Source organism: Haliaeetus albicilla, chromosome 16 (assembly GCF_947461875.1).
Source record: "Haliaeetus albicilla chromosome 16, bHalAlb1.1, whole genome shotgun sequence".
Taxonomy (NCBI): domain Eukaryota; kingdom Metazoa; phylum Chordata; class Aves; order Accipitriformes; family Accipitridae; genus Haliaeetus; species Haliaeetus albicilla.
The window spans coordinates 1,907,265-1,931,506 of NC_091498.1; the positions used below are offsets into that span (position 1 = coordinate 1,907,265).

General features: G+C 40.8%; 1 protein-coding gene across 5 annotated transcripts in view; it reads right to left on the reverse strand.

Annotated features, from left to right (window-relative positions):
* The window catches only part of LOC104320738 (zinc finger MYM-type protein 4-like), a 44,630-nt gene extending 21,147 nt beyond the window's left edge, over window positions 1-23,483 (reverse strand). Inside the window, exons 1-9 of one of the 5 annotated variants that reach the window (XR_011328027.1) lie at window positions 23,162-23,483; window positions 10,418-10,460; window positions 9,464-9,994; window positions 7,804-7,871; window positions 7,041-7,211; window positions 4,147-4,225; window positions 3,461-3,713; window positions 1,550-1,724; window positions 1,226-1,438 (exon numbers count right to left, since the gene is read on the reverse strand). Coding sequence is in view for 4 of the 5 variants with exons in the window: in XM_069802912.1 (XP_069659013.1) it covers window positions 1,226-1,438; window positions 1,550-1,724; window positions 3,461-3,713; window positions 4,147-4,225; window positions 7,041-7,211; window positions 7,804-7,871; window positions 9,464-9,994; window positions 10,418-10,460; window positions 23,162-23,203 (1,575 nt within the window). In the remaining variant the exon portion in view is untranslated. The remainder of the gene's footprint in view (window positions 1-1,225; window positions 1,439-1,549; window positions 1,725-3,460; window positions 3,714-4,146; window positions 4,226-7,040; window positions 7,212-7,803; window positions 7,872-9,463; window positions 9,995-10,417; window positions 10,461-23,161) is intronic. The other 4 variants (XM_069802912.1, XM_069802909.1, XM_069802911.1 and 1 more) reach the window with 4 other exon arrangements.
* Window positions 23,484-24,242: the final 759 nt, after the last annotated feature.

Sequence of the window (24,242 nt, forward strand, 5' to 3'; positions counted from 1 at the left end):
TGTAAGCAATATTCCTATTTAATAGATGAGAAAACAAGAAACAGAGAGAAGCAGGTTCCCTGAAGATGTATTTGGTAGCAAAACAGGCGAGAGATGTATCTCCTAGTAATAATCACAGTTTTCAAACTATGGTCTACAGACTGCTTTTAAAAAGAGACACAAAAAGAAGCCTACCTTACATAGACACATTTCCTGTGTTTACAACAGTGAAAGGTTTTGAAGGTCTTTAAGTTTGGAAAAAACTTTGAGTGCACCAGATCATTTTATTATGACAGCCTTAAAAATGCACTTTATTCTATCAACAGCTATTCTAGATCTTCACAGAAGGACAGAACACAGTATATGTTTCTAAGGATTTAAAAACACCCACAAGCCCCCAGAAATTATCAGAATGTATCTGACAATTGAGTTGAATGCCGTTTAAAAATCAATTAAAACATAGATTAGACTTAACCTTATAAGCTTTGAATGTCCTGTATTTTCAGGAAGACTAACATATATGGGGTTTTGATTAGAGATGCAAAAGCAGCATGAAATCCCTCTCCTTTCCAGCTTATTTAATTTAATTTCCAGATTTGTTTCAGAGGACACCTAATGTTGTAGATAATTTTCTGGATGAAATACTTTAACCAGATTTTTTTTTTTTATTCATTAGGCCTTTCTTGGCCTAAGTGGACTGAATAATGGGGCAGCAGAGGCAAGTCACAAAATGAAGTTACACTGTCTGATCAGAGGGCAATTTTTCCTAAAGTAATTGCATTAAAATAAGTCAGTCAAAAATAACTGAGCTATTATAATAAATTAAGGTTCTCTCAACTGCTCGGCTCTTTAAGAGGCTCCATTATAATAAAAATTAAAATATTAAAAATTTAAAAATAAAAATCAAAATTATCAACTAATTATTACTTTTCTTCTCCACTTAATTCTAATCCTACAATTTAATAGAGAATACTCAAACAGGGACATCTCAAAGGCTGAAAAAAAGTGAGTGAACTGCTGCTGAGTGGTCCCACTGTGTCTTCTCTCACACTGGAATACTCTGGTAACCACTTCAATGGTAAGGGAAACACAGCAACATGTTTGGGCAAAGATTAAGCAGCAAATGGCAAGAGGAGTTATCTTAGACCAAGACAGTAACTGAAATAATCAACTAATAGATTGGACGTTTCTTAAAACACCCAAAATCTAATCAAAGACATATTTTTAATATTCAGTCAAAATATACCTGCTTGTATGCTGTCACACATGTTGAACTGCAGAACTTTTTTGACTGTCCTTCTATCTGAAGCATGTGACATTGGCCAGAGCCACTATAGCAGTATCCTCCGCAATTCTCACAGCAGTTCATGGTCAAGTTGTTAGCCGAGCGGAACTTGGAGAAGCAGGCATCGCTGCAGAGCTTGTGTACAACGTTCTGGTAATTCACTTCATGTCTAATCTGGAAGAAAAGAAAAAATATATAACAAGAATAGAAAGAATATGTATGTTCATCTCTGAGATGGCAAGTTGTCCTGATATAAAGGAAATTCAAATGACAGTTGGCAATTACCACTGCATTCTTCTGGCACATGCTGCACTTGGTTGAAATGCTGTTAGTATGAATAGTAACAACAGGTTTCCTTTTCAGTTCATACGTAGAAAGACAAGACTGGCTGCAGAAATCCTTACTGGAGTTTGTGTTGTCAAACTGGGCAGTGATTACATCCTTTGGATTTAGAATGTCTCTATGGAAAAAAGAAAAACAAACAAAGAGAGAAAGAATTAATGTTGGTTTCATGTCAACTTGCTGTCCTTTCTCTTTCTGCAGACTAAACATTCTCCAGAAGAGGGTGGATTAAAGCTTTTCCTTTTCCTGATTTAAGTACCTGACTTCATTTTTCTTTTCCTATTAGGAAAATAGTTAAGAAGTACAATTCTCAAGCAGATATTTTGTGAAACATTTCGCACCTGGACTTAGGAGTGGCCTATAAATAGATCAAGCTGTATCATTAAATCTTTTCAAAAGGAACTCGGAAAAGATAACAGTCTTTACTAAAAAAAAATTTAGAAAGCAGGATATGTGCAATAATACCCTTTAACAATGAAAATACCAATCAGAATGGGGTAGGGAAAAAAAAGGGAAAAACGAAAGGTCACAATTTCTAATCCCTGTGTAGTTCAGTCCAAAACAATCTGACTAGTATTGTAACTCCATCTGTTACCTCCACCTACGGTTTTGTTTATTTGTTGCTGGATTTAACAAACTGAACTTTCTCCTTGTATCTTCTCTCTTTTGAAACAGTAATTCACGGAAAAGTTTCAAAGGCCTTAAGTCAAAAAAATAGGACGAAGTATTTATATAATTTTCTTGGTTGGAAGGATGCCTCCTTCTTACTTGTCTTGCCAGAGGTAAACCATTTTTCAACAGAATAAATACAAATTACAGCCAAGACTGCTAAACTTTCTTACAAGGCCTTTTCACACTGAGACAGCAAGTGAAAAGAATAATTAATTGAAGTCTCAAGTTTAAAGTCAGTTGACCTTGTAAAACTGAAAGTAATAAATTTGTTGTTGAAGAAATGATGAAAAAAGCAGCATTCCTTTTGCAAAGTAACTTTCATAACTAAAAATAATATATATGAATAATTCTCCTCTATAAACAGACTGCAGCACAATCACTCTGCAAAGTTATTTGCCTCAAGTTAATGGTATGGTAATATGACGTCTTAAAGAGCCAGCCACAAAGGTCTCCTTTTGCTAATTTGGACATAATAATACAAATGAACACAAAATAAGTAGGCTCAGAAAAGCAGACCTCACCTTTCCACTCTAGGCCTAGGTAGAAAGTAACTGATTGGGATGGTGAAACCCCTAAAAAACTCAATTCTTAATAAATTTAATCTCTCTACATCTTATGAAAGCAGCAGTGACATATTCTGAAGACCTAAGACCTACAGAAATCTAAGCTCACAGAATAGAGCCAGACTGAAAAGTTAGGGGTTTTTTTTAGAATCTAAGGAAATATCCTGCCTCGAATATATTAATTTACCTATGTTTTATTTCATTTCAGGGATTCAGTAAATCTATTTTTATCTAGAAGAAACAACACATAACATATTTTTTTTAAATGTACTCGTTAGTGGTTTTGAGAGTGCAATGACATTTTTAAATGGCAGAAAAATGTAGTACCTTTTAAAATACAGTTTTTCATATCTGGCTCATTTAAATCAAAAAAAGACAAGATGCACACTTCACAACTAGGGCTTTGAAATCTATGCAAATGTAAAATCTGATTAATGAAATCGAACTGAAAGCAGACAGACCAATTAACAAGTAACAGTATCGGCCACGATTTTTTGAAGGGAAGCGTAACAGAAGCGGACATTACAGAAACAGCGTGTTGTGTAAAGAGAGAACTGACGCCTTTCATTATCTGCTTGAATATCAATTATTACTAGAACAAATTAAAACACTGTCCTACTTTGAGCAGCTTGAGCAGGTTTTCTTGGTAGAAGCTGGTGGGCGAGAAGCTGGAACAGTGTATCCAGTGAGGCACAGTGTGGAGCAGAAGAGCTGGGTAGAGCCTTTCCTCTGGTATGCAGTTTGCCCCTTCTGCAGGTTTTTTTTACAGCCAGAACAGGAAACCCGAACAGCTGTGGTTGGAACTGAAGGAAGCATTTTACTCATGCCAGAGGATGCCACAGCAGGCTGGAAACCTGATGACAGCTGTGGAGCTAAAAAAAAAAAAAAAAACCACAGAGAAAACATAGAGTAACTGTTATATATGTATTATACGTAATTCACTTTTGTGCAGGGGGCAAGCACAAAGCTTAGGACTTCACTGGGTTGTCAGGGTCTAAGGGAGAATTAAGTAGCAGATGAACTCGCCACAAATACGTGCCCTGTGCTGGTTTTCTGCACAGTAGATTGTTTAAACCACTCTTAAGACTGAGAATGCACTTTTAACATCCCTTTCACATTCAATTTTCCTTTGCCTCAAAAATACAATTATTTTTCAATCTCTGAATTTAATTGTCTCTAAAACAGACTATTTTTTTCCTACTGGGGTCAGACATGGCAAACAAAATGCAGAATAAACTGCAAGACTATTTGCAAAGGTGATATATTTTACAGATTTAAATAAAGTTAGTCTTGCCTATTCCTTACCAAGAGGACTGCCACTGACTGAAAATACAGCACTGATTTTCAGCTCCCCTTCCTGAGTTTTTGGCTGTTGGCCGTACTCCTAAAACAAAGGGAAAGGAAAAGGAGAACAAATACACACATGTAATAACAGGTTACATGATTTCCATTCTTTCATAATGCTGTATTGAATCTTAAGGAAGAGAGAGTCTCCTACGCCTGCTCCAGAGGCCAGGTTTACAGATGTTGCTGTATAAGCACCACATACAGAATCTGGTCAGACGTTGACAGCAAAGTACAATGGAGGCTGTCATGTAGAAATGGAAAAGTGCGGCCGCCTGGTGCATTCCCCTTTCCAGCAAGACACCTCAGAATTCAGCCAGACAAAGTTTAAGAGAAATCTCTGCTTTCCTCTCACACAAACTTTCCATCTAGAAGTGCTTTGCAGTCCTTGCCCCAGTTGTGTGAAACAAGCTTTATCTTCATATTCATAGATGATAATAATGAAATAAAGACTGGGACCTAGATGGTGAGAAGCATTCTGTACTTAACCATGAGTTAAGTACCTTGGAGGAGCCTAAGGTGAAGCTTCGCAGCAGATCAAAGCTGGCACTACTAGAGCCAGACCATCACAGTCCCTGCTTAGACTGGCTTCAGGGAGAGGGGAATAACCTCACACTTTCTACAGGACGAGAAAATCCCTACAGACAGTCGCTTGTGGAATAGCTGACATACTATAAATTACTAGCTTACTATAAATTACTAGCAGCTATTCATACTTGGACACCACGCTTCCTGCCCATGCTCTCCCTAGAAATCTGAACCATAAAGCAGCTTCTAACACTCTACATGTAAATCTTAGTAGGCTGAAAAGCATAATCTCTTGGAACTACAGAGATGGTAAGATTTAACCTACTTACAGTCATTTGAGAGTAGTGAGGGCATGATGTCATGTTATGATTGAGCTAAATTCACAGTTGCTGTCTGGCTGCAAGGTAAGCCAATTCAAAATCACTAAGCAAAATTAAGCTCTTACTTCTCAGGGGCAGTGAACTGCTCCCTCACCTTAAGCCATCTCTTAAAATCACACACTAACATCCACATAATCTGTGCTAAAACTTAACACTTCTCTTACTCCTGTGGCAAAATTAAAAGTTTCTATACTAAGACAACCAAACTATTTCTCAACAGGTTTCCCAGTAGAACAGGCAATGGTATTTGTTCATCCTATGAACCATCAGACTAAAGCATTCAAATCTCAAGTAAGAGAAGCTTTTAAGCTGTGTATGGGCATGCTGTGATGACGGGGTTTAAAGCACCATTTAAAAAAAATATTACTATTTAAAAACTAGTTATTTGCAGACATATAGTTTTTTTAAGCATTTTAACTGCAGTTTTATCCTTTGACAATACTAGTAAGAGAAATGGAGGCAAATCCTGACATCAACTGTGCATAGTTTCACAGCAGTGTAACAGTGTTGAAAGCCAAGCACCTTCAGCTCCCACTATCGGTTACAGCAAGAAATGCTCTTATCTTTCAGGATGCATGAAAAAAACAAAAAAACCCCACATTAATTCCAATCTAAAGCAAAACAAAATGAACCTTCATCAGTTCTCATACTTTTGCAGTATCAGGCAGAGTTGATAATTACAGGATTTTACTCCAAGAATTAATATTTTGAACAATACGATATTAGATATTTAAATTCTTCAAGTCTTTACTTTTATTTATTAATATGATCTTTGATAACCACAGACATCTTGCATTGCATTCCACACAAATCCACACAGCAGATGCCATCTTGGGAGGACAAAAGAATAGACAGATTTAACTAACCTACACGTGGTTTGACATATATGCTTCAGGAAAAATAAAACCAAACAATCTCACAGACACTGAACAAATCAGAAGGGCAGTGAAATCTGAATAGTTTCAAACACTTAGTTTACTTCTTTATTTTATTAAGCCAACAGTATTTTGGGAAAAAAAAGAAAAATTGTTGGGAAGAGAGGCCCAGAGAGAAGAGGAGGTTTAGCACAAGTACACAGAATGATGCTAGAAAAACTAATGCCTGCGTAAGAACACCAGCACTCTCGTGTCGCTCCAAGTGGGATGAATCACCTTGGGAAGCTTTGCACACCTTTAACTGCATGTAAAGTTTGGCATGTAACCCAAATGGACGTAACCCAAATATTAGCAGTGAGGAGACACAAATTGCAACACAGATCATTTCCCTGGTGTCACATGGCAAACCAGTGGCAAGGAGACCAGTTAGAGCTCAGCAATCCTCACCCCAGCACTGCTCAATCCATAGGTCAGACTTTCTCCATTTTGCAATTACTGAACTTTTTACCTGTATCATCATAAAAACTGTCAGTCTCAAATGAGAAAGTCACTTTAACACATGCTTAAATTTACTTCACTGACATGTACATATTTAAATATTTTGCTAATGTAAGACCTCCAAGTGTTGATTTAAAACAAGAACAAACAACGAACCACTGTACTCAGAAAGATAACCTTTAAGAGGGAAGTAGCAGGAATAGCACTGTTTCAACTACACATCTCTAACTGTGACTACTCACAAAGTATTCCATAAAACACAATTTACATTTTACTTCCTAGTGAGACCAAGCTGAGATAAAGTGTCTATATTGCCACAGATTTAATAATGAAAGTTTTACAGCACTTTGCTTTGTCTCTAACTGAAAAGCAGAACATTTTCAGTGACATGGTAATATGACATCAAAAAGTTGGGGGTTTGGGTTTCGTGGTAGTAAAAGAGGGAAGAATCCTTCTACTAAACTATGTTCTTCAAGTTAAATTTCGGTCAACAAACCAAATAAACTGCTGAATTTACGTCCAGCTTATGCGGTCAGCTGTCAGACCAAAATGAGAAATGCAATGGGAAACTTACCTCAGAATTATCAGGTTCATCTTTAATTTTGTCTAATAGTCCCTGCTGTGGGGCCATAGCTTTATCATATTCGTCATCCAAAGGCTCCTCCTTAATTCTAATATTTGGTGCAAAGGAATTCCCCAGCTCTTGTCCAATAGATTCCTTACTAGAAAATAGGTAGCTAGACTCCTGAAACAATAATATGAAAAAGAATTCACCCTCCTGCATCTGCCATTAGGAGTTGGGCTGCTGCCAAGGGGAGTTTCTGTTGCAGACCAAAAGAAATGGGTCCTGCCACTGGAAGGTGGGAGAAATGATGGGCAGCAGCTGCTGCCTCTACGTCCCTGCAGCACCCTCTGCCATCCCACCCCCAATCCTTTTCACTCCTCTGGACAAAGCAGAAGCCACCCAGCTCTCTAAGTTGGTTGTCAGTAGGGGCATTCGGTTGTTTGGGCAGTGTCTCCTGTTGATACAGCTGTTCCCTGTCTCATCTGGAAAAAAGGCAGCAGGTCAGATGGATGCATCCAGGTCTAGATTCGGCTCACCAGTCAGTCAGACCATGCTGAACATGAAAGTGGCTATCAAAAGAATCCTCAATCCAAAGAGAGGGTCAGCAAAATTTTACAAAATTATATGCACTGTTTAAGTAGCAAAGATGTCTAAGAGTCAGAAGATCAGTTTTCTTGATACTCAAATTTACACTCAAATACAAAATACGTATTTTGAATTATTCCAGTATATTGCTGCACTTGCAAAAGTGTTTGAAAGATCTATAGCTTACCCTGAAGTTAGTTTCTGGAGTTTGTGGCGCTAACTGCGTCCGTAATGTTTCTTCTACTTGATTATGAACTGAGGAAAACATATACATTAAATATAAATGAATACAGAGTCCAACGCATTTCCTTTAAAACTATCTAGAGTCTCATACTGATCCCCAACCCAATAGTCCGATAGCACCTCAGAAGTATTAAACTACTCCCTTTCTCCTCCCTGCAAATAAAATGGTAATCCTTAAACAGAATTGACATTTTTTTATTATTCTATTGGGTCATTATTTTCTCATTCCAGCAAAATGGTTGTAAAATTCTGAGGTGAATTGTTCATTCAGAATTTTCTACACCCCAGTGGGTTCTGAACTCTCCCATGTTCCGACATTTAAATCAGAAAATATTTTTCAGAGCAACAACTTTCAACCTTTTCTTTGCTGTTCTGGTCTTTTGCCTTTTCCCCCCTTCTCAGGAGATAGTAGCTTATGCTTTTTTAGCATGTATCTTTTTAAAATTCTGGATTTTCCTGGATACTGGATGCTGCCTGTGAACATTTACTATTGCTGTTTCCATTACTGGCTACTCTACCTGAGGCTGCATAGCTTTTAGCCACAATCTTCTAACTGTAAGTATTTACGATTTTCTGAAATATGTCTTTTGCACAGAAATATTCTTCACTTGATTTCTACCTGAAGGTAAAAGTAAAGATACATCTTTAACTCTTCTTTATTTCAAAAACACCTGTATTGCTTCTCTATCATTTGTGCAACCTGGAAACACTGATTTAAGATGCTGTTACTAAACATACGAAGTTTAAATACCAGAACTGTAAGCTGTGAATCTGAACAAGTAGCCAGGAGGCTCTCACTTGCTGGCCAACCCTCTCTCCATACAGTCTTCTGAATAAAATTAAATCGCACGTTCCAGCCTGGTTATTCTTAATTCCTTCATTCACTGTTCTACGGTAATTTTCAGAGCTTGGGAAGTCAAAAACAAGTGTGTGGGCAGCAAGAACTACTGGTGACTGTCAGGCTCCCTCAAATGAGAAATGGATTACAGGCATCTTTGGTTCTTTCCATGTTGGCTGGACAAAGTCCAAGACACAAGTATCTGAGGAAGAAGGAGAGGAGTCTCCCAGGAAAAGTACATCTCAAGTTACTCTCTGGCTTACTTCCTGCAGACACTAATACATTTCTAGCAAGACTTTCCATGATGTTACTATCAAATGTGTACTGCTTTAAATACATATACATTAATGAAGAATTGGTACTTTGCTCAAAAAAATCCTTCCTGTTCATCAACTTAACCTAAACTTCATCATCACTTCTTCTAAGGAGTTCCAAGGTCTATAAAAAACAGTGAGAAAAAACAAAAGGAAGCTTGAATTGTCACCCAGCTTGGTTTAGTAAAACCACAACAACAAAGGGTATGTTGAGGCTTTGAAACAAGCTGTGGAGGAGACATCCCCTAATGCTGCCAGGGCCTTTTGCAAATCCTAGTCCTAACACAGAGTTCATTTTATTTCAGGGTTCTTTATAAAATGCTTCCCTAAGTACAGCTATGCATATTCTCTTCAACAAGGTGATGTTTTTAATAACTAGCCCTATTGCTAACTTCTGTCTAGTTCTTTCTTCCTCTTTGCTGGGTAGCCAGGTCTACAATGTCAACAGTTACCTGCTTTGTCAAGAAAACTGCTTTTCAATCTAGAATCCATATCTTTAGGGACTTTTTCCAACCGTTTTTCACGTTCTTGAAAATGTCCTTCTCTATTCTTGTCCTTTGCTGAAAAAGTCTCTTTGCCATTATCTCTTGTTATGCTAAAATCTTTTCGAATTGATTTAAATACAGGGCCCTGCTCAAATGGTGAAGTGAGATCCTTTTGGATTGCATTCTGAATCTGAATTTCTTTTTCACTGTCCAATTCATGTTCTGTAACTCTCTTGCCCTCTTCCAGATGGTCTTCATCATGAATCGCTGAAGAAAGAGTGTCTTTTGGAGTGAAATTTTGATCATCTTCGTTGTCACTCCCAACAACAGGTATGCCTGCAAGATCCCCAGAGTTCAGAAAATAATCATCATCATCGTCATCCAGCAGTGAGTTTTCAGATCCTGTTCGATTCTGTATTCCATAAGATATGCCGTCGAGGGCAGGTGTTAAGTTGTGGTCAGTGTCCTCAGACATTTCTGCATCCAGAATTTCACCACCTAGGGAGAAAAAAAACCCATAACCAGTCAGAAAATTCACCAACTTCATGTGTAACAAAGGACAAGTGTTAAGTGTCCTTTGCTATTCTGTCTGATGCTGCAGTTCCTTGAATACTCTAAGCCTTCTTGGGCCAACATTACTGATAAAACATTGCTGATGTAAGAAACGGTTCTGTCCCACTCATCACACAGTGAAGTAGTAGTTAAACTGAGTAAAACTAACCTGAGTAAAACTAACTAAAGAAAGAAAAAACATTAACTTCCATTCATCTCATTTGTAACACTTGTGGAGAAGGCAATGCAGGGAGGGAATGAGGAGCAAGGGCTAGGGGAAGGGCAAAATAGTCTTTTTCAGCAGCAATGATACTTCTAAGAAATGTTTTGTGAAATTATGGCCTTATATAAATAAATAAGAATACTTACATTTTTCTGTAATATCAAATACCGCATCAGATTTATCTTCAAACTGTAAAAAGGAAAGCACTATATCATTATCTTGGTCAGCTGCCATGTACTTTGCTAAAAAGTATCCGATCAAAACCAAAACCAACAAGAAGGATCATAGTTCCTCCTCCTTCCCTTCTTGCCCCAAGCAAAGTTCTAAAAATTAAGACTGTTTCTTTAGTGAGAAGTCACATTTACCCTAACAAGTTCAGAAGTATATAGAAAAAGCACACAAGGACAATTTAGAATTAGCGCTGCTTCCCAGAGAAGGTGGAGGAGAGAGGGGAGGGAAGGGAATGTCAAAATTTTCACTTCTACGTGAGATACTTGTACCAGGTCAAGGTCATAGATTCTGCCCTCTTTGACACTCTACGAGCCTTCATTTCCTCTGAAGGTTATAAATGGAAAAATAGCAGCATATACAGCTTCCACTGACGTGGGCTGCACAGATCCAAAGGTTTCACCTCTCTAACAGGGAATGTCCCCTTTCCAGGAACAGTGAAATGTAATGCTTAGCTTCCTAACAGTAACAAGACAATGAGTGTCAGTATGAGCGTAACCAAAGAAGAACGAGATGATGACTCTGAGTGCTGTACAAAACATCTGTTTACATTAAGCATTCTCTGACAGACATTAAAATTGACGGCGTGCTTGAATGCTGTCTGAAGAAGTATGCGCATTCAGCATAATTAAAGTTTCCTTCGGAATGTCCAACTCATTAGCATCCCTCCTTTCTGCCTAAAAGATAACAGCAATTCATTTAAGTCATCTCTCCTTTCTCTACGTCTCCAGCTCTACACTTCCTTTTCTGGTAGATCCTGCTCACACTTCAATTCTTAAGCCATCTTAAGGAAAGTAATGGGATTTGATAGCAAAGGGATGATCTCTAATTTCATTTAACTCAAGTCATTTAGTTGATAAATCCGATATTCCACAGGACTGTGGTGGGAACTATCAGTTTAGTAGCAGCCAGCTTCAGGAAAGGATGACAACATACTGTCCCAGGGTTCATCTGATGGCAAAAAGTCCATCAGTTTGTTTCCAGCATCACTTGCTAGTCTACAAAGACAAGTTAGCTCCTTCAGCTTAATTTGACACACATGGAATAGTGAGGACCTGTCCAGCACTATGAATATCAAGACAAATCATACTGCACCAAAACTTTCCAGCTTCTCTGAGCAGATAGTTGAGGCTGGAAAAGTGAAATACAGAACCAAAAGAAAAAAAAAAAAGTTACACTTTTCCACAAGGCTGATGTAAGTCTCTTCACTGTAATTTTCTAGAGGAAAAAAGAGTACAGAAACACATTCCAGGAAGGTTTTCAAGGCCTGAGTTCTGCTACTGCTATAATGCTCCTAGGAATGTCTCAAGTTTAATGTTGATCTAGAAGTCCACTTGTAGCCAACTAGGTTTACACTAGTGTAAAGTTAATTCCCATAAATATTGGATACACTTAGTGCTGATACCAGATGCTGAGGACAAAGATAGCGGTGGTGTACTGTTTTTACAGAATAACAGAAAAAGAAACTTGTTGCCCTTTGATAGTAATATCAGAATATGAAGCCTTGGGAGGCAAGAATGATAGTTACTTCAAATTAGCACCCTGTATTATAGTGTAAACAGTGTCCTTCCAGGTTAGCGCTTAGGATGTAACACTGTTCCCCAGGAGTCTAATATGCAATTATAAAAACCCAGCCATATACCTAGTGGATTTTTAGAGAAAAGGAACTAGGTCCTTTTCTCTACGCTGACCTTCCTTGATCCCTTTCTTGCTTCCTGTCAGTAATGCTCTTTCTTCTCCAGAAATGTCTCAGGCAATTTGCTGGTTGGGTGAGAGAAATTTTCAGTTGAGATAAAGCATTAGACCATCCTTTTCTCAAAGTAGGTTTGTATCAAAGCAGTTCTTTTACTCTTTTGAGATCCAGAGTACCTGTAGGAAAGTATTCTGGGTTCTACCACAACCCTGGTTACCTTATACATCCAAACCCTAGCTATTCCTCCTCCTCTCGTGATAACAAATCTTTTAATAATGGGTGCCGAAACAGAAATGCTGTTATTAGGAAGAGAATACATTTTGCAGTCTAGACCTCTCTAACTGTTTCATTCAAAGAAATTACAACATGCAAGTCAGCACAAGGGGCCATCTGCAAGAGCGCATTAGGGACTACCATAAATATTTTGGACAAGTTGGAAAACATTTACAATCTACCTGGAAGGAATCCAAGACACTTCTCAAGTACAAGGTCTTCCTAGGAAAAAAAACCCTCTACTTCTTTTCTCTTTCTTTTGTGAGGCTATCAAAATAAGGGATCATCTTGAGTATTTTCTTCCTTTAAAAGGCTTTAGGGTACAGAGGAAGATCTGTGTTTGTGGACAAAAGCTCCCATTGGAAATGTTTATAAAACGGGAACTTCAGCATCTGATAATACTAGCAGTCTCATTTAAGCCACCATCTAGTTTCTGATGGTGAACAGCATCACAACTCCCACATGGTGTAAATCCAAAGAGAGAAAACTAGGGGAAGTGTTTGTATGCTTGTGTGTCTGTATACATATGTATCTACATACAAATATATCCCCAATAAATTACTAATTCCATAACAATCTATAGCTGGACTATGCCCTGAACTGAGGGCTCATGTACTTTTTTTCTGAATTAGTGTGGGGTATTCTCTCAATTACATACACTTCTATTCCCTTCCTGAATCCTATTACAGTCTTGTTTAATGCCATCTCAGGAGGAAATTTTGTATATCAACAGTTACATAAAAACATATCACCTTAAGCAGTCATCTAAATTGGCTTTCACTGGATTATGGTCTTGTATCACACAGAAATGTAAGTAATAATGCCCAACTTAACTATTTCTATATTATTCTATTACATTTCTGCAAGGCAATTCCCTCTCTTACCAGTCCTCATACTTCCTCCTTTGATTAGCTGTCATCACTCTTAATTCCCTTTATTTATTCTGCTCAGATTTTTTCAGATTTGGTGATTAGTGGAACAAAAGTACTCTAGAGGCAAACATGAAACTGATTCATCAGATGGCATTTCCTATGGGTCATTTTTGACAGATCTAAGAAGAGGCACCTCAATATCCCAGATTAAGTCCTAGATAACTACAGAATGGAAAGTACCTGGTACAGAAAGCTTTCTGTTAAAATTCTCTTGGCTTCAACTCCTCAACACAGTCCTCAAAACGCACTTGCAGTTGTAAAACAAAACTCAAAAATATCATATTTTAAAACACCTTCACTCAATCACTTTGGCTAGTATTTTGCCAGAGAATAACTTAATGATACTTAGTGCTTTTAAGTAGTGAACATTAGCTAAGAGTTTAAGACAGAACAGTTTAAGTTTGATATTAGCAAAATTAAATGTTTTAGGATATATCTTTCTTAGTGACTGTCTCATTAGCTAGCATTGTACACAAAGCAATGCTCTGCCTACTCAGGTTGTAATAAATACATAAATGAAACAAGAATACAGAAATGGTGACAAAACAATTAGGTATTCCTAGAAGCAATGTGTTCTGCTTTAAATTAACTACTCTTTACATAAAGACAGTACTCCTTTTATTAAAAAAAAAAAATCCACTAGGTATATGGCTGGTTTTTTATAATTACATATTAGACTCCTGGGGAACAGTGTTACATCCTAAGTGCTAACCTGGAAGGACGCTGTTTACACTATAATACGATGTGCTAATTTGAAGTAACTAAAAACCTGTTCAATACTTTAATGGCGTTCAAAGTTGCCATAGCATCCATAAATCAAATAATTAACAGATGATTTTTGTGCAATATAAAGAGAGAAGCTGCCTATGGCTACAACCTTGTTTTGTATGCAAAACAGAGAATTTCTTTAAAAAAAAATAAACAAAACAACGTTGCATATACAGGCACATATCTTTCTAACAAGCCTTCTGAAGTTTGATCCTAGGTTTTACTGCAGCCATAAGCAAACTGTGGAAAGGAAGCAGATGCTAAGAAAACTGCAATTAAAAATAGTCAGAGATGATTCTCAGTTTCTTGTCTGTACAGTTCCCTTGTCCCTATATACACAGCATAACCCCCCACTTCAGAATTCATCAAACTGATAAGGAAGACACCATTTTTAAAAAAAAGAAGTAATTTAAATTGTAATTGCTATTCTTGAACCAGGTGCGGGGAGCTCAGGAAGCATCCCCTGACCTTTTACACATGACATCCCTGGAAGGGATGCCAGGCAGCCAGCCAACCGCGCTGCACCTCTGCGACGGGAAAACTCCGCGGCACGAGCAGAATTAAGCAGCGGGCCTCTCCCAGAGCTGCTTTCCACCGAAACACAGACAGACCTATCGATTCATACCTTCGGAGCACCTGGGGAGGGAAGAGCAGAGGGTAACAAAGAGCCAGCCTGCTGCAGATACCTGCTACAGGAAAAGAACCGCTGCGGCAGGAAGAGAACCCGGCGGGGTCAGGCGAGCCATAGAGCTTGGCGTGCGGTGCTGGGCCTGCAGAGCCCCCTAGCCGCCCCGGCTCCGCGCCGGACCTCCGTGCCGGACAGCCGCCCGCTCTGGCCAACGAGTGGCCTGACACCCCGGGAACCCCTGCGGTTCGCTGGTGGGCGGCCACGCGTTGCTCTTCGTAGGGGAGAACGAGTTCAGAGGCGCGCGTGGGGAGAGGGAGAGTGTGAGCTTGGCAGATTTTGCGAGGTATGTCCTTGAGGGCGGCTAAGCCATGCTCCAGACTCTCTTTTATCACTGTTCTAGTCTAAGGGTAATTAAAGGGATACTATGGTGGGTATTTTTAAAGGCACATCCCAAACAATCGTCTGTACGTGTAAAAAGACAAAGGCAGGCATTTTCCAGCTTCTTGTGGCTCCCTACCTTTCTATTCAAGAAACACGGTTTTACCTTGCATCTCGCCTACATCTTCGATTTTTAAGTTTCAAGAAAGAAGATGTAGTGAAACATGCTGCTGCCGTTTCATTTGTGCATTTTTAGAATTCTGAACGATTCACTAGAAATCATGGGGAGCAGTTCAGCACATAAGTGTATCGCCCCTTTCTGTCCCCAGGTTTTTCTGACATTCCTGAGTTTTCTGAATATTCTCAGGCCAATTCCAAGCAAAGGCCCTGTCAACCTTATGGTTTCCATATCCACCAAACACGCACACATAAGCTGCATACTGCTACCAACCTATATGGTGCCAAGCAGATGAGACTGTCAAACACGCAGAAAGTCACAGTGTGCTTTACTTTTTCTGAATGATTGAATGAATGACAGAAGAGGATCCAAGCCCTTCTCCCATCTGCCCACAAAAAAGTGGATTTGAGAAGGAAGCAGCTCCTCACAGGAAGGCTTCACCTTGCAACGGTTCTTGCAAAGACACCAGTTTGATGTGCTCATCTGAAGACTGCTAGACATGTGGGCTTTGCAAATTAAGAGACACACAGAGACACAAAACACACATCAAGCAAACAAACCACGACATCCACAATAAAGGCTTTCTTTTAAAAACAAGAACTTCTACCCTCAAAACCTCACCCCTGGCTACACAATGAACTTTCCTATTGCTGGTTAAGACACTCTACAAACAACCGTTGACGCTGGGATTTTGGTTACACTAAATCTGTAAGTCAGCTGAAAACATAAAAATTCCTATTTCGCACAGCGTAAGTTGGAAAATCTAAACTGAACTTACATGGATGTAAAAATCTCCAAAATCAGAGCAGGGTCCGTATCATAACAACGTGTGTTTCTGCTGTGATACTCAGCAAGCAATTATTCCAAACCAAGTATTCCAGTTCAGTTACATATTTTAGCATCCCAAAAGAAAGACAGCATTTTCCAGATTACAAATGTATACTTTTGGCCAAAACTTTCAAAAGTATAGCAGTTCAGAGATTATGTTCTGCAAATCACGCAATCCCTTTAATTCCACTTAACTCAGAAGCTGAGTAGCTCATTAAGAGAGCGCCACCGCGATGTCTTTTAAGGGAAAGCCAGTCCATACAATACAACTAAGAAGCAATGAGGGTAACAATCTGGGGTGGAGGACCAGCACTATAACCTCAGAAAGATCCCTCTACTCAATGTCTCCCCCAAGAGGATAATTAACCATGTTAGTAATTGCTTGCTACTAGTTATGTTACTAATAGGACCCCCCCCCGTAAATTAATCTTTAAAGAAAGTGAAACATGTATAAAACCTAAGTCATCTGCTTTTCATTATAATTTGTTCTCAAATAAGAAGCCTACAAGATGGCTTTGCATGCAAATCAGGAAAATTTACAAATGTAGCACCTTCTGCTTGTTGATAAACACAGCAGGGATTATCAGCCCTCCTTCACAGAATGGTTTATATGTTAATAGGCCCACACTGGTGAATCATGCCATCTACCATTAGGTACTTAAGTCTTTTCCCTTCTCATAAGAGTTCGGTGCCAACAACAATCGGTGGTGAAAACTGGGGAGCCTGTATGTATATTCAGTTCTCTCTATTTCAGTATTTCTGTTCTTAAAAGAGAGAAAAGCAATCATGTGATCTACTTTATTCTTCAAAGTGCCTTCCTAACTCAGGCTTCCTTTTTGCCTGTTCCACTTCTCTTTCACATTCCTGTATAGTTCTACAATTTCCTCCTCTCCTGTTCTTAAAAAAACTGGTATCTCTCTCTTTCAGGTGGCTACAATCCCAGTTGGCTTTTATTTTTTCTTTTCCTATGAAGAAGTGGTTCTTACAACAGGCAGCTTAGTTGGATGTTCCACCTTCTTTGCAGATAGTATTATAAGTATCCAAGGCTCTTCAGAATGAAATGCCTGAACACCTGTAAAAACAGGCAGAAAAAACACTAGTACTATGTGATCAGAGCTTTCAGCAAAGCTTCTCTGATTGCTTCATGGAGCGCTCGAGAACTGCCCTGTTACACGAACAAACAAGACTGTCTGCACAAAACGGCTGCAAGGACAGGAACGACTATCACAGCGAGACAGTAAAAAATACTGACCCATGTCTGCTTGATTCTTCTGCCTGCAAATAAGTGATGGAGGTAAAACTTGCCTTATATAGGGATCCTTCCCCCAATGGAACTTTCTTAAAACGTATTTAACCAATCAATTTGCTAAGTTTCTTAGATAGCAGAAATTTTGCCAAAAAACACAAAAAAGTGTAATTTTTTCATAGAGCACTGTAACAACTCCTACCAGCAATATTAAACATACTAAAGACCTGTTAATTGCCTGTATTAACTAAACTGTATTTCATAAAAGCTTTCTTGAGCAAATAGCACCATTTAATTAAGATGGAATCTTTCCACTTTTAGCCTGCTTTAACAAATATCAAGGTTCCAAAAACTACACAAATAAGTTATTCAAAAAATAATAAAAGAAAGCAAGTACTCTAAAATTTCTCCTCTAGGAAAAACTCTGTACAGATGTGCTAATACCGTCTCAGGTTCTTCTCACCTAAATTTAGACAACTAAACATTAGTCTATTAGGCTAGTGATTCAGGTTTCCTCTCTTTCCAATGGAAATGAAGAGATTCCTGCAGCAGCAATTCATCCTACCCTGGGACTGCGCAGATGATCTTCCAGAGATTCCCATCTCTTAACACTGATGGCAGAAAGAGTCCAGAGAACCTGCGCAAGACCAGACAGATAACTATTTTGTGGGTACAGCTCATAGTGTAAAGACTGCAAATGGAAAACATTTATTTCTACACTCTCCTTTACACTGCTAAGGAAGTAAAAACAAGAATCTCAACTAATCACAACTATTTTCCTGTATTTTTCACCTACAATACGACACAGTCTGCAAAGACTGTTTCAGCACAGACACAGCAGACTGACACACAAAGGCAACTTCACAGTGTTTGTTGGTTCAGAAGAGTCCAGGATTCTTGCACCTTGCTTGTGCTCTCCTGTGCCACCCTCCAGGGGAGTTTGTGCTTTCTGACGACCACTGTGGACAGCAGAAGTCTAAGACATAAAGACTGAGTCTTAAGTAACTGCTAATCTTGATGGCTCTCAGATCCAAGTACTTAGCTAACTCAGGACCAAGACTCAGATTTTTGATGCTAAACTACTCCAAGCTCTTAGAAGACTTCAAATATTTTTCTGAATCTGGACCAGGTATCCAAAGGGAAAAGAACCAAATATAAAATTTAAGTTTTTGGTTTTGTTACCAAAAATCTGATGTAATAAACTTTAGTTATAATGGTAATTGATTATCATACATTTTTTACTAAAAACTTCAAAGGTATTAGACACAGCACACTTTAAAACTATCATCTAATGTATATGTAAGCCCTGTAATATTTCAAGCTACTTTTAAAATTAAACAGATAGATCTAAAGCAGACAGCAAATATGGTAACCAAAACTAAATACATTACCATCATTCTTCAATCAGTATTTACAGAAAGGACAGAATATATCATGCAATTTTTGGATCAGTACCAGCTCGGTAAAGCAAAGTTATAGTCTTTTAAACTTTTTATTTCCCTTGAAATTTCTGAGTAGCAGTTCCACAGAGTCAGAGTTAATGGAAAAGAGTATGGCGATACAGGTCATCTATGCTAGGTCATAAGGTTAGCACCAATCTGCAGCCTGCTCGACATTTGTATCGGTGTCCCTTTTCCTGATAAGGTTCAAGGGCAGCTCGTGATAGCAGATTTCAATCTCTTTCAAACTCAGCTGTCACGTGGCTTTTGGTTCAGCCTGGTATGAGCTTCTAGAAATAAAGTAACCGCTCCTGGGATCAGCAACATGCAAGGATTAGTCTATTGCAGCCTCACACCTACAGTATTCCTGAAACACTCTACTGGTCCTTTCCAATAACAGAGTTCATTTTATCCTCAAGTTATTTTCCCAGATTGACTCTTGCTCACTCTCTTTTTTATGTTTCCGCTGGACAACTAATTAAAAAAACCCAACTTTGCGGGTGTGCTCTACCCACCTCCCTCTTTTGCCCCTGCGGAAACAGAACTTTTTCTATCAAAGAACGTAAGGCAGAACATAGGCTAAGATGATAGACACTGAGAGCACACACTATTCTGCTAACATGCCTTTGATCAAATATTCACTGCTGGAGAAGCCTTATTTTGAAGAGCTTAGATGATCGCAGAGAATAAGTGTTAGGAGCAAAAGCAGGAGTGAGGTACAACAGCACTGCTTTTATGCCGTTAGAACACTTATAAAAAGGATGATGGAAATCACCTGAACAGAGTCAGTCATTGACAGAAAACCTTGAAGAAAATTCACTAGATAAAACTTGCTACAAGACCTGTTTAAGGAAAGGCCCACGTGAATTGGAATGTCTGGAAGGAATGATAGGATACAGCACTCATTAAATGAGAGAAAAGTTGAGATAACCTCTTCAAGAACATTGGGAGTGATTTCAGAACTAATTTCCACTATCCTAATCATGCAAGGGGCCTTGAAGTGGGCATAAAGAGCTTACTTAACTTTCCTGTATTTTATACAAAGTGAAAAGTCCTAATGTAAAAGACTGAGATCCATTATGCTTATTTTCAGATGGTGAATTCAAAGATTATGACATCAAAGCATCCTTTGAAAAGTGCACAAGCCTTTGCAGCAAAATGTTTTCATTGTCTTTGTACCATTCAAGAGTAGTTCAGTAGCAAAACTTTCTAAATGAGACATTCTCCTTCAATTTTTAATTAAAGCCATGCAAAATTAAAAATCTTTTCCGAACATCTGTCTTATTGATGTAGACACCCAGGTGTTCACCTATTCACACCAAATTGATTTCCAAGAGCCCAAGTGTCAAATTTCAGTAGTTAGCACTGTACAGCCCAAATTGTCCTGTCTAGTTCAATGGGTTGAGAGAGTATTGTTGTAAATAAATGATCATGCTATTCAAAATATAAACTGTTCAAGACAATGATATTATATACAAATTAAAGTTGAACAGCTACAAATCTTTTTATAAACTAAATTAAAAATACATACAAGCAGCCACCTTTAAAGTTGATCTTGATACTACTCAGTACATATGAAAAGTTAAATATGTTGATACATTTTCCTTAGAAAATACAACAGGTTTGATTTTGGGCAGAAATTAACCTCCTCTAAAATAACAGTTTAGCCATAAAAACTCTACAGGTACTATTAAAAATCAAAATTAGACAAACTTCTATGTCAGTCTGGCAAAAACTTTCTTTTTTAGTTTGCTGCTCATTATCATGGATTGACCTAAAAGATGGCAACTGCTTATCAATGGGTTTTGCAAAATGCCAGTTTCAGCATATATGCTTCTGGAATAATAATATCTGCAAAAGATTTTAATATTGAAAAGAATAATTCTGAATACACAAGGACTTGCTAAGTTCCTCTCTGAAGAAATTATTAAATTAGTCTTTATTTTTTTCCATACGAAGGAAAACAATTCTTTATAAGAAATGCTCATTATTCCTTACGCACAGGATTTGGAAGAGTTCATCATCATGACCTCCTGTAAAATGGGAACTGGACCACTGCGCGGAGCAGAAATGGTATACGCAGGTCTTCCAAGACCTCATTAATTACGGCTTTAATGGAAGATATGTAAGCGGGCTGTGTTTATGGTATGCTAATCTCATTCTTCACAGGTTCCATCAGTCAGCAGCCAGGAGGTATTCACTTCTCTCCACATTCCTCAAGAACATCTTGGTGTATAAAATGGTTTTGGGATGGGAGGGGAGATGAAGAAATTCACCTCTCAGACTCGGAAGATCACAAACTGATAGAATGCAGTGCACTGGTGCTACTATTTCTTTTTAAAATCTCACAGGAGCCTTTCTGGCACAATTAAGATTAACCTCGCTGTCAGACTTGGGACCAGGAAGGTATTTTCCTTCAAGCTAGACTGGCAAGTTGTGTTTCCCCTTTCCTTACTTACTTGCCTCAGACAACTCCACTTTCCTGGATCATCCCTAAATTTTACCAAACAAGTTCTCTGCTTCTGCAGGAGCGGAGAATGTTGTCAATGCCAACAGCATGGGGGGCTTTCCATAATGTACAGGGACGTGTGGAGCAATAATTGATGGAGACTTCTGGACTTACGACCTAGTGGATAATTAGCCAACCAACAGAGAAGTCATTTCTCCTGAGACCAATGAAGATGACACTAACTGGACAATACTTTTTTGTTATTCCTTAGCAGGTGATTGGCAAGCTTAAGAAGAAAAAAGGCAATCTTCTTTTTTTTCTGCTGGTAATACCAGGTGACTCGACAGATAAATTGAGCATATCCAGGCAATGAGCATGAAGAGACTACTAGACACCAGGGTAGAGACTGCACAACCTCTCTGAGCAACCTGTTCCAATGCTTCACTGTCCGCATGGTGCAAAAGTATTTTCTTATGTCCACTAACATTTCAAGTACTGGGAATGAAGTTTAATTTAAGATTTCTTAAGCTGTTGTCCTACTTGCAGCCACTTCCCTTTAAACTTCTTGCAGATAGCCAAAATCTTGATCCTCCAAAGACTTACACATTTATGTAATGTCCGTGAGCAATTCCGCAAAATTCCTTGAGTTTGCTCGTAAATAAGCGCAAGTGTCTGAAAGACATGGGTCCGAGACAATTCAGTGATGATGTTCATTTTCCTAACTGCAGAGCAGCCAAACAACGTCTGTACAACTCCTCCAATTAGACCTTGGAAGGTCAACTGTTCTCTTTAGCAACACTTAGTTCCACTGCAATCACAAGCTTCATGTTCCCTGAAATAAATTCAGCGAATTGAACTTCTCTCACACAGAGGAATGAAAAACTTGAGCCTCGTGTTCTTGTCTTTCTCAAGGCTGGAGAATGGGAAAACTTCTTCGTCTTTGGGAGATGGGAACTGGACAGCTCAGAGTCTTGTAGTGGACTATGGACTCTTCCACACAACTGCAAATGTGACTTAACCTCATTCCTATCAGAAAGCTTTCCATCAAAAGTTACACGCATGCAGGAAAGAGGACATGACTTGTTCCAAGACTATTTTGAGCACTGCTTAAAAAGTTATTCTCCCTCAGTTACTTCGCAGGCTACAAGGCGTGGTCCACAAAGAACCTTCCACTCGTTTAAAAGACGAAGTAATTCTTCAAGTAGATGAGCGTGCCCAGTGTACTTACAGACCAAGCCGTGACAATGAAGGACCAAGTCTCAGGATTGGCGTGGCTAATGGTACTCACGCGGTTACGGCCCGAGTACCTAAGAACTGGATGAAACTGCCATCTTGACTCGCTATGGTTTGACACGGACAATTGAAATAAATTTAAAGAGAGCAGCAAGAACACTGTGTTTTAAACAAGGAGACGGACGGCGACAACGGACCCTAGTTAGCAGTGAGTTTATTACCTAAGTGATGCCAAGACGCTTACGAGAACGACGCCCGGACGCTCTCCTGAAGGAGAACTAAGCGAAAACTGAAGAAACCCGGAGTGGCAGCGTGGCTCCGAGGCCAGAGGGGCCAGCACCGCTCGCCGGCCTGGAGCCAGCGGGCAGCTGCAACGCACCGGCCGGGGGCCGCCTGTCCGCGGGCTGGAGGGGGGGCCCCGCACGCCGGCTCCGGCCGTTCGGCGCCCGGGGACCGCCGGGACCGCCTGTCAGGGCCCTGGACAGCGGCGGCAGCCGCCGCGCCTCGCACGCCGCATCCCCGCGGCCGGCGGCGATGCCCCGGTCGCCCCGGTCCCCCCCCCTCCTCCCGCCTCCTGACCCCTCCCCTTTGACCTCCCCTCACGCCCCCCCACTCACCCTGGCGCGGGGGCCGGGCCCCTCCTCCTTGGCCTCCGCCATGTTGCGCCCCCCCCCCTCAGCTGTCCTAGCCCGGGGCGAGGGGCCGGGGGTCACTCCCTCTCAGCCTTTCCCCCCCCCCCCTTCGGGGGGCGCCGGGGAGAGGGTCGGCGGGGTGCCGGGGCCGGCCCCGCGCCGTGCTGCGGCAGGAGGGGGCTGGCGCGGGGGGGGAGGGGGGGGGCCCGGCGGCTCCCTCAGGGCGGCGGGGGGGGGGTCGGACCCGCCAGGCCGCGAGCCCTCTTAAAGCTGCAACGACAAGCCCAGCGCGGGGCCCCAGCGCGCATGCGCCGCGCGCCTGCGCACGGCGGCGCGTCCCCGCCTCCCGGCTCCCCCCCTCCCTCCTCTCCGCGCAGGCGCAGTGTGTGTGTGTGTTGGGGGGGGCGCCTCCTCAGGGCCAGGCTGGGTGACTCCCCCAGAGCGCCAGGGCCCGGGGGGGGGCCCGGGGAGCGGCCCAGCACTGACACCGGCACCCCCGGGCGGTGCTCGGGGCAGGAGGCGCGAGGTTCGCCCTGGGACGCTCCAGGTCCTGGCGGGCCTCGACTGGCCCCATGGTGGCCACAGGGCTCGTGACCTTGTGGCATGGCCGCCAGGCCTGGCCTGTGGTTGGTGGCTGGTGGCGGTGACCCGCTGCGGCCCGGTGGGCCTCACCTCACCTCGCCTCACCTCGCTTCGCACTCCAGCAGGCCGAGGCTCTCTGGCGGGCCTGGCCACAACACGGTGCTCCCGCCTCGGCGCCGCCATGCCGCAGCACTCGCTTCACGGCGTGACGCCTCCATGGCGCCGTGCTCCCACCATGCTCACCAGCATCCTGGGAGCTCGCCCCGGGGACACTCCACCTCGTACCCAGCACCAGTGGTGAGGCTGCCCTGGGGGATGGATCCAGTGGTGCGGGGTAGATGAGGATCGTTGCGACTTCCGTTGAGGAACGCTCCAGAAGCTGACACGTTGGACTCGTGGCCTTCCTGCTGGAGAGGGTATGTATTTGTTTATTCGACAGGGTGCCCAACACGGTACAAACCATAATTTAACAAAGTAATTGTGT